General features: G+C 38.1%; 1 protein-coding gene across 6 annotated transcripts in view; it reads left to right on the forward strand.

The window, feature by feature from the left end:
• LOC123673064 (band 7 protein AGAP004871) overlaps positions 1-14963 on the forward strand; it is a 105480-nt gene that overhangs the window by 46197 nt on the left and 44320 nt on the right. For 4 of the 6 annotated variants that reach the window (XM_045607479.1, XM_045607483.1, XM_045607482.1 and 1 more), the window contains 3 exons: positions 2182-2288; positions 2499-2571; positions 7399-7481. In XM_045607479.1, coding sequence (XP_045463435.1) covers positions 2182-2288; positions 2499-2571; positions 7399-7481 — 263 coding nt within the window. The remainder of the gene's footprint in view (positions 1-2181; positions 2289-2498; positions 2572-7398; positions 7482-14963) is intronic. The other 2 variants (XM_045607481.1, XM_045607485.1) reach the window with 1 other exon arrangement.

Genomic DNA, 14963 nt, shown 5'->3' on the forward strand with positions numbered 1-14963 from the left:
AAAGGTGGTAAAGATGATCCATGCAATTTGTTTATCATATGCGTGTTCTGCACTTAGTAAAATATATAGTTTGAAATTCAAAGAAAATTGTAACATTTGGGTATTTTTTAAATCCAATAATAAGTTGTTATCCTATTCATCCAGCCTTATCAATGTTTGTATTATATTTTCTTTTGATTGTTCTGGATCGCTTTCTGGAAATACTAAGGATGTCATCTGTACTATTCTTAGAAAACTTTTGACAACATCAGGTAATCGATTTGTATATAAAGGGTGTTTTTTTCGAGGTATATAACTTTAGGTTGGCATTACTGTTCAGAATGGCGACCGAATCAACAGCTGTCAAGTGATTTATTCTCAGTTGGGTTTGACAATTCATCATGAATAGACTCACGCCTGATCAACGCTTGCAAATAGTGCAATTTTATTTCGAAAATAATGGTTCATTAGCAATGAAGCGCACTTCTGGTTGAATGGCTACGTCAACAAACAAAACTGCCGCATTTGGAGTGAAGCTTATCCTCAATTATATGTCGAAACACCGTTACATCCAGAAAAACTGACTGTTTGGTGCGCTTCATGGGCTGGTGGAATCATTGGTCCGTACTTCTTCAAAAACGATGATGGCCAGAACGTTACAGTCAATGGTGATCGGTATAGAACCATGATTACTAACTTTTTCATTCCTGAATTGAACAACCATGATGTCCAGGAGCTGTGGTTCCAACGAGACGGCTCAACATGTCACACAGCTCGTGCCGCAATCGATTTATTGAAAGACACGTTTGGAGACTGCCTAATTTCACGTTTTGGAACTGTGAATTGACTTTCAAGATCTTGTGATTTAACACCGCTAGACTACTTTCTGTGGGGCTATGTAAAGTCATTGGTCTATGCGGATATGCCACAAACCCTTGACCATTTGGAAGACAACATTCGCCGTGTTATTGCCGATAGACGGCCACAAATGTTGGAAAAAGTCATCGAAAATTGGACGTCAAGATTGGACTACATCCGAGCCAGCCGTGACGGTCATATGCCAGAAATCATATTTAAAATGTAATGCCACAAGATTATCATGCGGATAAATGAAATTCATGTCAATCGAATAATCCATCGTTGTTTTATTGCAATTTAAAGTTCTATAGCTCTAAAAAAAACACCCTTCACAATGAACAAGCAAGCTCCCCTGCGGTACTCCTTTCTTTACTTTACGATATTCAAATTTCAGGATTTCGCAGCTTACTTCAGCTTCTACAACGAATTGTTTCTGATCTTTCAAATATGCCATCAGCAACTGATTTGCTCTCCATGAGATTCTTATAACTGTTTTCAATATTTGTTCGCTATCAACTGCAGAAATCAATCTCAATCCTCCAACTCCTGCCACTTTTCATGCTATCGAAGACTTGACAAGCCCAGTCCTTCGTGTCTCAGATGGCATTCCTCCAGGATCTCCAACCTGTAACTCACAAACTTATTTTGCACATTGATCAAATCTGCCGAAGTCTAAGCCTCGCGTCGTGTTGGCAACATTGGATTTAGGTCCTCCACGACAGGTATACTTATTATTTCGGACAGGGAAAGTTTGTTCAGTTCGGTTCGTTCCGAAAGTTTGGGAAAACAATCATTTATACGAAAAGTCGGACCTCAAGCCGCCTGTATTACTATCCATGTTAAATCACTGTGCAAGCGGTTTTTGTTGGAAAGTTAGTTTAACAGGGGAAATTCGGAAGTGAGCATGTTTATTTTCCGGTATAATCCTGTGGGACAGTTCTTCAGTTGATGCGATTCCCTAGTTTGTGTGAGTGGGTAACTTTTGCTGTAACGTTTTATAATGGTTCACCCAACTCGCACAGACTTTGGACTTTTGAGAATTCTCAATGATGCCTACAATGAAGCCTCAAAATTCAACTGTTTTTTTTCAAACTATAAGAGAAAACTGGAAAATGACATGAAATTAAAAGTTATTATAACTTCTTTATTAGGTACTGTGAGTAATCTGTGATAATCTTCAAATTTCAGATGATTAAAATATTCGGTGGCCACCAAGGCCTCCGGATTTACGATCATGAGATTTTTTTACATTTCAACCCAAAATTGAAACCTAGTTTGCTCTTTCATTATTAATCTGTAACTTGTCGAAGAAACCCCTATTTTTGTGAATATTCTTTGTTCCAGCAGAGCACGTAGTGGAAGAGTCGGAAACATGTGGAAAAATCTTGGTTGTGCTATCATGGATCCTGGTGTGTTTGACAATGCCTTTTTCCCTGATGGTCTGCTTCAAGGTAAGAAGTTTCTGTATGTTTTGGAATATAGAGTCAGGTCTAGATCGAGATATATTGAATGATAAGTGACGCTACATGTGTTGTTGTTTAAAAAATGGATAAAAAAGAGTTTGGTGCATCTATGAAACTCTGTTTTTTATGGAAAAAAGTAATGTGCAAGCAAAGCATTGGAAATGAGGTACCTAAAAATTCGTGTTTTCTTTGTTTCAGGTGGTTCAGGAATATGAAAGAGCTGTTATTTTTCGCCTTGGACGTCTGCTGTCTGGAGGAGCTAAGGGACCAGGTATGTTCCTATTTCACACAATGATTCATTATTATTAATCTCGATAAATTTATTGTCTATTTCTTTAGGGATGTTGAAAAAAAAGGAAAGTTCACATTAACAACCTAATTTGAGAAAACGTGTTATATACGAAGTTCTGGTAGAATCGAGACCTTCGTTTTTCAAATATTACAATCATCTTGTTTAATTGACTTCATCTTATGTGGTGATTGTTTTTTTTTAATCGTTTATATTTATATATAGTATTTCAATTAATGGGATATTGAAATCAAATGGATGGAGTGTATTTGAAACATGCTCAGCTGATGCAGGATTGCTTTTATTGTTCTTTTCAGAGGAGTAAATACATTTAGGGAAGTTGTTTTAAAATGTGGTTTCGTTATAACAACCTGACCTTCTTAGATATACTACGAACTTTACTTACCACTTCTAACTATAGATTACTACAAAGAAAAAGAACACCCACGTGATTGCATCTTGAAAAAAGTCTAAAAAAGAATATACTTCAAAATGAAAAAAATCCTTTAACAACTCAAAGGACTATTCTTCCCCTGTTTCAATGGTTGTTTGAAAAACGTTGTCGAGTTATGTGCAGGAATAACTCGGATAGTTGTCCAACTAGAGACACCAGAAATTTAGATAGATAATATTGTTCTCAAGGCCAAAGGTCACCACACACGACAACATCAAATCAACGTCATTTTCAAGAGTAGAGAATCCTCCATTCTGAATCCATCTCAACTACCCCGTCAGCTCTTGAACTATAATTTATATTCAAGATAATAGACTGGCTACATATGCCTCCAATCCCATATTCAATCCACCCTTCACAGGCCTTCCCAAGGGCACTGAATAAATCGGAATCCAATCCATCTGAAATTCCGCCATCCAGTCACGGAAATAAAGCCAATATGTGTAATCTCCTGGATACCTCTTCAAGAATGAGAAACGCGCACTTGACTTTTTACTCTTTTTATTAGGCGGCGGTGTAAAAACGTTGTTCTGTACAACGGCAAGGTAACAGGTGGATTGAAAAAGGAAATTGGTTTTCCCTCCGCCACCAGTTACGATTTCCCCGGCACGTGACACTTTTCCATGAAGTCCTTCGAGGGCATATCTGGAATTTTCATTTTCCTGGCGAGGATTTTTGTTCGTCCTCTTCGCTTGGCCTTTTCCCGGGCCACTTTGGTTATTTATTAATGTTGAAGATGATGTGGAGATGTGCGTAGTTGTCCCTGAGGAGGTGTGATAGGTTGAAAGATGTATATACTCTTCCCTGGTAGAGGAATAATTTAGTGTTGAGATAGGGGTAGAATTTTATTTCGAAAAGTGAAAGGTGCTTTATTTTTTTGAGTTATGTGTGTGTGGGGAGGTAATATGTTAGAAACTGGAAAGGTTTGGAATTGTAAAACAAGAGAGTCGGAATTTTCAGGCTTGGTTTAGTTCTAAATAAGATGACGCAAGTCTTTGTCATCAAAAAAAGATGACGCATATAACGGGTGGTTTTTTCGAAGTATATAACTTTAAGTTGGCATTACTGTTCAGGATGGCGACCGATTTAACAGCTGTAAAGTGATTTATTCTCAGTTTGGTTTGGCAATTCATCAAGAATAGACTCACGCCTGAACAACGCTTGCAAATAGTGCAATTTTATTTCGAAAATAATGGTTCTGTGCGGAATACGTATCGCGCACTACGTCCATTTTATTTTGTTTAGCGATGAAACGGACTTCTGGTTGAATGGCTACGTCAACAAACAAAAATGACGCATTTGGAGTGAAGCTAATCCTCAAGTGTTTGTCGAAACACCGTTACATCCAGAAAAACTGACTGTTTGGTGCGCTTTATGGGCTGGTGGAATCATTGGTCCGTACTTCTTCAAAAACGATGATGACCAGAACGTTACAGTCAATGGTGATCGGTATAGAGCCATGATTACTAACTTTTTCATTCCTGAATTGAACAACCATGATGTCCAGGAGCTGTGGTTCCAACAAGACGGCGAAACATGTCACACAGCTCGTGCCACAATCGATTTATTGAAAGACACGTTTGGTGACAGCCTAATTTCACGTTTTGGACCTGTGAATTGGCCTCCAAGATCTTGTGATTAAACACCGCTAGACTACTTTCTGTGGGGCTATGTAAAGTCATTGGTCTATGCGGATAAGCCACAAACCCTTGACCATTTGGAAGACAACATTCGCCGTGTTATTGCCGATATACGGCCACAAATGTTGGAAAAAGTCATCAAAAATCGAACGTCCAGATTGGACTCCATCCGAGCCAGCCGTGGCGGTCATATGCCAGAAATCATATTTAAAATATAATGCCACAAGATTATCTTGCGTATAAATAAAATTCATATCAATCGAATAATCCATCGTTGTTTTATTGCAATTTTAAGTTCTATAGCTCTGAAAAAAACACCCTTTAGATTAAATTATAATTACGAAACACAAGAGCAATAGCAGTTGACTTCAAATAATTTTATTGGAACTACCATGAAATATGTTCAACGACTCGACCAGAAAAGATCCATTTCCGAGGTAAATTTGCCACATGTATTCTCTTATAGTTCGATTAATCTCTGGAATTGCTTCTCAGGTCCAATTTCCATCAACATTTTTTCACCCTTATTGACTCTCTTCCTTGTACAAATACGCCTCGGTGGACAGAGTGGATTCCATCTCCTGTTCTGCCTATATTGGATTCTTCTCAACGCAAGATACATAATAGGGTTACTCAACAACCTCCTCAATTATTTGGCTGTTTGCTCGCGGTTTCAGAATGCTTTCCGTTTCCGTCTTAGACAACATTGGGAGGAAAAGATAGTTTCAATCCGAATTTTAGGCGAAATAATTCATTCTGAATCGAAAAGTCATCCGGAAAATGTGGTTTGAATGTTTGAATTTTGATATTTTCAACTCCATTTTTCAAATACACAATTTTACTATATCATTATGAATATAAATTATATTGAATGAAATATAAGGGGTGTTTTTTTCGAGGTATATAACTTTAAGTTGGCATTACTGTTCAAGATGACTACCGATTCAACAGCTGTCAAATGATCTATTCTCAGTTTGGTTTGGCAATTCATCATGAATAGATTCACGCCTGAACAACGCTTGCAAATAGTGCAATTTCATTTCGAAAATAATGGTTCTGTGCGGAATACGTATCGCGCACTACGTCCATTTTATTTGGTTTAGCGATGAAGCGCACTTCTGGTTGAATGGCTACGTCAACAAACAAAACTGCTGCATTTGGAGTGAAGCTAATCCTCAAGTGTATGTCGAAACACCGTTACATCCAGAAAAACTGATTGTTTGGTGCGCTTTATGGGCTGGTGGAATCATTGGTCCGTACTTCTTCAAAAACGATGATGGTCAGAACGTTACAGTCAATGGTGATCGGTATAGAGCCATGATTACTAACTTTTTCATTCCTGAATTGAACAACCATGATGTCCAGCAGCTTTGGTTCCAACAAGACGGCGCAACATGTCACACAGCTCATGCCACAATCGATTTATTGAAAGACACGTTTGGTGACCGCCTAATTTCACGTTTTGGACCTGTGAATTGGTCTCCAAGATCTTGTGATTTAACACCGCTAGATTACTTTCTGTCGGGCTATGTAAAGTCATTGGTCTATGCGGATAAGCCACAAACCCTCGACCATTTGGAAGACAACATTCGCTGTGTTATTGCCGATATACGGCCACAAATGTTGGGAAAAGTCATCGAAAATTGGGCGTCCAGATTGGACTACATCCGAGCCAGCCGTGGCGGTCATATGCCAGAAATCATATTCAAAATGTAATGCCACAAGATTATCTTGCGGATCAATAAAATTCATGCCAATCGAACAATCCATCGTAGTTTTATTGCAATTTAAAGTTCTATAGCTCTAAAAAAAGCACCCTTTATTTATTTCAATATATTCTGAGTTAATATGAAACGTTGATTCACTATGAGCCATAAGAAGTGCATTCTTCGTGGAGAAACTTCAAAAAATTCCCAGCATTTAATCACAAATTGTTTGTGCTTTGTGGGAAAATTTTCAATAAATAATCCTTCATGAAATTCCTTCCAACTAACGCCAATAAAATAAGAATTGGAACCCGCCTCTGCGAAACCTTCAAGGTTTTCAACTCCACCCATCAAGCGTTTGAACTCTTTCAATCAAAACCAACATGAAAAACTTTTTCTCTGAGACACAGTCCTGAAGAGTGCCATTCAATATTCTCCTGGCTCTCCAGCGAAAGCAAAACTGTATCTAAGAAGTAAATAATGCTGTAGGGGTAATTTATCAAAATAACCTCTCTCAAGAGGCAATAAGGTGGAAAAAAGATTGCTTTTATAGATACTCGACGGCGAGTCTTCTGGAAAATAATTTAATCACGAAGACGGTAGCATTAGAAAAAGAAGAAAAGGGCGCAATGTTAGCCAGCCATGATGCACTTGATGAGGAAAAAAGTTTAATTGGGTTTCGTACGTCTTCTTTCACATTACGTGGGCTTCTGTTGGATACGTATATGTGGAATAGACGGAGGAAAACTCTTAATTAGGAACGAGAGTTTTTTGTTTTCTCAATCTCGCTCTATGTCGAAAAAATTTGAAATTAAAGTGAAAGTTCTTGGTTCATAGAAATATTGGTCCAAGTTGACAAAAGATCGTTTAGTTTGACAATGGTTATTTCTATGATATGGAGCAAAGAGTAAATATAGGATATTTTAGAAAATTCAGTAAAGAACATCAGCACTAATAACCTGTGATTTTCAGAAACTTAGATGACTGAAATACTTCCGTTTTTTTGCAGGTATATTCTTCATTCTACCTTGCATTGACGCCTATGCAAGAGTTGATCTAAGAACAAGAACCTACGATATTCCTCCACAAGAGGTGAGTACAATATTGTTGTTTGTAGATACATCGAATAAAGGTTTTTTGAACAAGCCATTATATGATTTCCTCATGAGGTTCATACTTTTGAATTTCAGACGATATTGGTGTCAAACTATTAGTCTGATTCTCACGAAGAACTAACGCTTCAAGGAAAAACGAATTTGAATGAACGCCATCAGTAGCATTGAGACTATAAGCCAGATGTCGACATCTGGCGTTTGAAACTCATACTGTACTCCTTGAGGTTATCAGAGTAGTAAAAATCTGCGTACATTCTATGGTGAGGATGCATTCATGGCTCGACAGGAGTCCTTTAAAAAAAAACAGCTATATGTGTTATTCATTCTCCTCTATCTATTAGAAATTCATTCGAGCCACAACATATTACAAGCTTTCAAGATTCTATTTAGTGGGGAATTAGAGGTGTAGTTTTTCCTTTCTAAGCAAAATGAAATCTTAATCTTGTATCAGAAACCCTGAAAGATAGAGACCATCTCCTAAATGACAAATGATTGCTACCAGTTGGATCTGTCATTTTATACCCCGCTTCACAATTCCCAAAAAGATCATCTTGGATATCACTTCGTGAATATTCTGCTGAAGTTTGTGCAAATATGTGCTTCTTAGGTTGACCAGGTCTGAAAATTTACAAAGTATTATTCACCTCTTTCAAAGACTGATTTCCAGAGTCTGCAAACTTGCAACAACTTTATGTTATAGCTCAGCAAGGAAACCCATTGAAAAAACATCAGAGTACACTACTGGTCTGCTATTAGTGACAATTGGCTTATAAAAAGTTCTAACACCTGTTGGTCTAACAGCTTCTTGATGGGCTACTAATATTTCTTGTATATGACTTGAAGTAATCCATATTTGTAGGCCGTAGATCAAGTGAGAGTTGAATACTGCATAGTAGGTTAGAATAGCTGTTTGGCGATTGATTTCAATGTCTAGTTTAAAATTTATTGCCTAAGAAGATTGCTCCACTCGCAGGTGTCCCAGTTGAAGATGTGAAAGTTATACAGTTTTAGGTTTTTCGTTTTTGAGACATTATTTGTTTGAGTTGAACCAAGTGCTTGCTTGTTATTATCCTCTGATTTAGGTAGTAAATAAGTTGTACATATTGGGATCTTTTGCAGCTTGGGTTGTCACATCTAAAATGTGACAGTCAATTGCCTTGGGGAGGTCGTTAATATAAATATCAAATAGAAGAGACCCCAGAATCGATCCCTGAGGAAGACCATGAGTGATAGTTGACATTTTCTTTTTCACGCGATGTCATTCTGTATCCGGCTTTGTAAATATAAAACGAATGTGCTATCCTTCTGACACCGTAAGGTTCGAGGTACATCTATCACCAATCTTGCCCAACCTGTGCATGTACATATTCAAACACCAATAAATCCCATTTATTCACTCTCATGCAGCCAGAACCAGCACACTATTTCACCTCCAAACTGGCTTCGACGTGCAGCGTGCATGTAATATTCATGACCTGAGTTACGTGAGGAACCCTATACTACCTCCCCCCTCAACCCTCTTAAACTGACACACACACCCTTCAAGACGCTACCGATGTAAGTTCAATGGGGACGAGGTCTCGGATATCCGGGGAAATTTTCAGCAAGCCCGTTCAGCCGAATTCCCTCCCGTTCGGGCGATTTGTGCATAGCCCACTATCTAACCGAGATAGTTCTGATTGACACGTCTGGGGTTCCCGGAGGGGTTACGTTCGGGATGTTCGTTTCATGTTATCCTGTATCGTTGCTCCGGAACGTCCGAGATAGTGTAGATCTCCCATTGTTGAGGATTTTGAGTCTGAGATGAGGGTTCTTGCGGATAACATCAGAATGGCCGTTGTGGTGGTCCTGAGCCCGATGATAAATGAGTGATCTGTGTTTAGTTTTTGTCCGGAGGTGATGGGGGATGAAGATGTGGTGTATTTGGGATTTGGAAGGTTGGATAGCTGAATGAAATATTCGTTTATTGAAGCATCGTAGTTGATTACCGACTAATCGAATGTGATATGGGTTTGGAGGCCGGATGATGGCGATAGCTATCCTTGATTATGCATTGATTGGCCATCTGGAATAATTCATGTATTTTGAATCTGTGCAGGGATCCTACTAATTTATTATCGATTGATACGTTGATGAATCGGTTTCTCACCATATTTACTATGGTGGGGGAAAGGAAGGGGTACCGATTATTAGTTATCAATCGATAATCCTACTAATTTATTCTCTATTGATACGTTAATAATCGGTAACTCACCGTTGTATCTATATAACCGATGTTCAATTGATTATGTATCGATAATTCTACCAATTTATTATCGATTGTAACGTTACGTTACGTTATCGATTGATACGTAAACTAATGGGTACCTCATCATAGAAATAGGATTATCGATTGATACATTGATTTGATACCGATACTAGTTAACGTAACAATCGATAATAAATTAGTAGAATTATCGATTGATACGTGAATATAGTACCGATTATCAGCGTATCAATCGATGATTCTACTAATTTATTATGGATTGTTACGGTAATAATAATCGATAACAAATCAACGTAAACAATCGATAATCCTAATTGCATGGTGAGGTAGCGACTATTAACGTATCAATCGATAATAAATTAGTAGAATCTCACCACTGAGACTCTGAGACTAGAAATAGCTGAAGAATACTTTGCAAATGTTCAACCTTGAAAGCACAAATCTGGATACACTAGTTCTAAATCTTCACGAAGTGATTTCCAAGACGATCTCCTAGGTAATTGTAAAACAAACTATAGAATAATATATCCAACTGGTTGCAATCATTTGTTATTTAGGGGATAATATTTTTCAGGGTTCCTGATCCAAGATTAAGATTCACCGATAAGTTTCAATTTGCTGGGAGCAGAAAAACTACGCCTCTAATTCCTCGCTTGATAGAATCCTGAAAGCCCGTGATATGTTTCGCTCTCATATGTATATCTTTTCTCAGTTTTAGTCCTTTTTCATCACTTTTGACAGACAGCTAAAATGGAGGTTTCTATATTTAGGTACTTTATGAAATATGTGTAAGTTCTATCTTTGTTGGGTATAGGCATATATCCGTCTTTTTCTCCTTCAATTTTCAATCATTTCGTTCCGAATTAATTTTCGATTTGCGAATAATCATTTTTCAATTCGAAATTAATTTATGTTCGGAAGTGGAATTTTCTCTTGCAATTGGGAGAACACTGTTAATGGATTTCTAATAGATAGAGGAGAATGAACAACACATTGCTGTTATTTTTTTTTGAAAAACTTATAATGCCGTTAACTGCACTTCTTTATATTATTTCATTCTGGAAATGGAGGACTAAATTGAAATTTGAGTGATTTCAACTTTGGTCATTATCTCCGTTGCTGTTAGTGCTACCATGTTGAAATAAAACGACACTGTTTTGATAGCAACTATGAGCGGACTCTATTTTTTAAAAGGGGGTCGTCTTATTGAGCTAGGTATAACATCAAGGTATTTTTCCTCATGAAGTCGATAGTTTATAAGGACTAAGGAAGAATAGGCATTTTTCACATTACAAAAATATATACCTAATAAACGTTTTGATTTTTCCCATGAAATGTAAAGGGTGTTATTTTTAGAGCTATAGAACTTTAGATTGAAATAAAACAACGATGGATTATTCGAATGACATGAATTTTATTTATCCGCAAGATAATCTTGTGGCATTACATTTTAAATATGATTTCTGGCATATTTCTGGCCACGGCTGGCTCGGATGTAGTCCAATCTGGACGTCCAATTTTCGATGACTTTTTCCAACATTTGTGGACGTATATCAGCAATAACACGGCGAATGTTCACAGGTCCAAAACGTGATACTAGGCGGTCACCAAACGTGTATTTCAATAAATCGATTGTGGCACGAGCTGTGTGACATGTTGCGCCGTCTTGTTGGAACCACAGCTCCTGGACATCATGGTTGTTCCATTCAGGAATGAAAAAGTTAGTAATCATGGCTCTATACCGATCACCATTGACTGTAACGTTCTGGCCATCATCGTTTTTGAAGAAGTACGGACCAATGATTCCACCAGCCCATAAAGCGCACCAAACAGTCAGTTTTTCTGGATGTAACGGTGTTTCGACATACACTTCAGGATTAGCTTCACTTCAAATGCGGCAGTTTTGTTTGTTGACGTAGCCATTCAACCAGAAGTGCGCTTCATCGTTAAACAAAATAAAATGGACGTAGTGCGCGATACGTATTCCGCACAGAACCATTATTTTCGAAATAAAATTGCACTATTTGCAAGCGTTGTTCAGGCGTGAGTCTATTCATGATGAATTGCCAAACCAAACTGAGAATAAATGCCAACTTAAAGTTATATACCTCGAAAAAACACCCTATGGATAATTCAACTAGAATAGTTTTTCTTTTTAACGTCCGATATATCTGCCGTACCTCGTAACTCCCAATCTTGTCAATTCTCGAACCAGCCAGTTAAGTGCCTAACCTAACCGCACAAAACGTTCAAGACGTCTCCACCACTTCGTCAATGTTAAACTCCCGACAGTTCCTAAACCGGGAACATTCTTGGAGGTTAATTGCGAGAAAACCACTTCCCAAATTACGTGCCAACTTCATCGATCTCTAAAAGGCTTGCGATCGGGTGTCTGGCGCGTCAGTATCAAATTTCGGAACAATTTTAGGGCCACCGGACCAGACCGGAAGTGATGCCCGGAACCCGGAAGGATTACAACGTACGACGTCTTTTTTTTTTGGCCGCGTCGAAACCACCCTTGAAAGTTTAACATTCCCGATAGAGGTATGGGGCCCTGAGGAAGATTTAACACTTTGCCGTGCCCCAAAAGTTTATCTCACTGCTGAAATATTCATGATGGCGACTATGGAACTTTTATAGGGCTATTTGCATTTTAGATCAGTGAATTAGCGGGCTGAAAAAGTTCGGATGTGGGGTTGGGAGAGAATTTTTTTTCGTGCATAGGATGTATTATTCAAATTGGTAATGTATCGCGTTGAAAAAGTAATTTAAGTATTAGGAACAGTAAGCATCAGAAATGAGTGATACATTGTGACAGTCAGGCTGCAATCAAATTATGGAGCTCGCATATCATCGATTCTAAGATGGTATTGGAGTGCTGAAGGAAACTCAATTAAATAGTCAAGAATAACAAGGTCTTTTTAGTCTGGAAATGGAGGAAATGAAGAGGCCAACATACTTGCCAGTAAAGGAGCACAAACATCTACCATTGTCCCAGAGCCTTTCTGTGGTATAGGCAAATGTATCTGCAAAAAGAGTTTCAGGAAGAGGAAAAACCGAAAGAGAAACACTCTGTCGAAAGCTTCCTGGGTTAGATCATTTCAAAAAGTTTCTTCGAAACTTTGACACTACCAGATCTGAATAGGATCGTAGCAAGAATATACAACACCTCGTCACTGGATTCATTACAGGGCATTGTCGCCTCAAGAAGCACCTCATGAGAATAAGTCTAGCAGAAAACGACGATTGAAGATTGTGTGAGGAGGAGGAAGAAACTCCGGATCACCTGGTGATGGATTGCTTGTCCATCGCAGCCAACGCAAAATCTGCTTGGGACACAAAACTTGTAGAAGTGAAGACGTAGCCTGCTTGGAGCCATCCCAGATACTGAAGTTCATTAGAACTCTGCAACTGGAATGCTAGCTGTAGATCATGTAGTGGCAGGAATAGCTCTGATGATGGGCACAATAGACCATTATCTAATAATAATCAGGAACGAAATTTATCGTGTTATCACAAAGACGAACATAATCGAATTTGCTGATATATTCGTAACTCAGCAGATGAGATCTGCAGGCTCTGTGAAAAGGAATAAGAAACAACCAAACACATAATGTGCAGATGTCCAAGGCTGACAGGCCTGAGAACCACTCACATGGAAAAGTCAATTCTCTGGATACTAACGATGTAATTGAAATTCCTGTTTGGAGATATCATTGTACCATTTTTTTCAAAGACGAGCATCGAATGATCCTACTCATTTAAAATACCCTTTATCCTCCAACTTCTCAACAACTTATTAGCCCTTTTAATGAAAGCCATTTCATTGAATTCATTATAGTTCTCCTAACACAAAGCCCCTCTACTGGATAAACAAACCCAATTCGAGCAAAACCAAACGTATGCATTATTGAGGGTTCAAAAGTCCATTCGAATTAGGAAGAACAATGCTCGCAGTTCAGAATATATACGTCTGCTTTTCTAACCAATAGTATATGACTGGCAAACGAAGCAGATGATTTGAAAACACAGCATATACGGAAGCAATGGAGTTTCCGTCGGCATCCCTGAATACCGAGATTGAAATGATACACGTCTGCGAAAATATTGAATATGTTTTATTTTTCGCGTTGGCTTTCGAAATTGAAATGTAAATGCAACACAGTCGGCAGAAGTAATTTTCTTGGAAAGCTGGGTATTGGAAGTTGGGGGTAGTATGAGATGAAAGTATGCGGGCTTGTGTAAACATCATGAAATATAAATATGTGGAAGAGTGCAAACTGCGGTTGGAAATTATTAAATGACTGAAATGAGGCGGGATATTTGGGAATTCTTACTCCAGGGAGTGCCCAGAACTACCGACACAAGGTAGAAGCTTTTACGCAACTGTTCGTTTGTTTATTCAGTTCCAAAATCTTTCAGACTCTAGATACCAAACATTCTTGAGTGCCAAGTCGCAAAGATGTGGCCGTCAATCAAAACTGGGAGATAACATTTTCGAAAAAGAAATTGTAATGTTAAAATTGCCCATGAGACTCTAAAGACTGAATTCTAGGGTTGGTTTGGCTTATTTGGCAACAAAACTCTCACCCAGGTTTCCACAAATTTAATAAAATTAAAATCTACAAAGATCGATCCTTTTTACTCTAAACAAATAATATTGAAATAAAAACTTAACTCAAATCAGTTTTTGATGAATTACTGTGCTATTAGGATGGAACCTCTTCTGTAGATTATTTTCAGCCTTCTAAAGACCAGATCTTAGCAGGAAGCTATAATACTCCAGTTCCCATTCCGCGAAGTTGATGTAATAACTCCAGGTATTACGCAGGTATTCTCTAAGTTTCAGGAACTAAAGTGGTTTAACGTACGTACTATTCCAACTTCTTTATCTCAAGAAGTACTTCTTGATATTTTTCAATCCCAAGAGAGGTTTCTGTTGTACCAATCCCATGGGAAGTGCGAGAATCTCGACACAATTCTCGTCAATAAATTAAATTCTAAATCTCAAATCAAACTAGTAATGGCTGAAATCTAAAACAACAGTTCTCGATAATAATTCAAAATCTTTCAGAAAAGTCTCTCTGTTCGTTTCCCTAGATACGCGCATCCGCATCCTGACCAATCGCAAACGATGAATTGACAAATTACCGCGTCTTTGAAAATTCCAGTAGCGTAGCATGAATTGAAGCG

The sequence above is a fragment of the Harmonia axyridis genome, chromosome 2 (assembly GCF_914767665.1).
Source record: "Harmonia axyridis chromosome 2, icHarAxyr1.1, whole genome shotgun sequence".
NCBI classification, from domain to species: domain Eukaryota; kingdom Metazoa; phylum Arthropoda; class Insecta; order Coleoptera; family Coccinellidae; genus Harmonia; species Harmonia axyridis.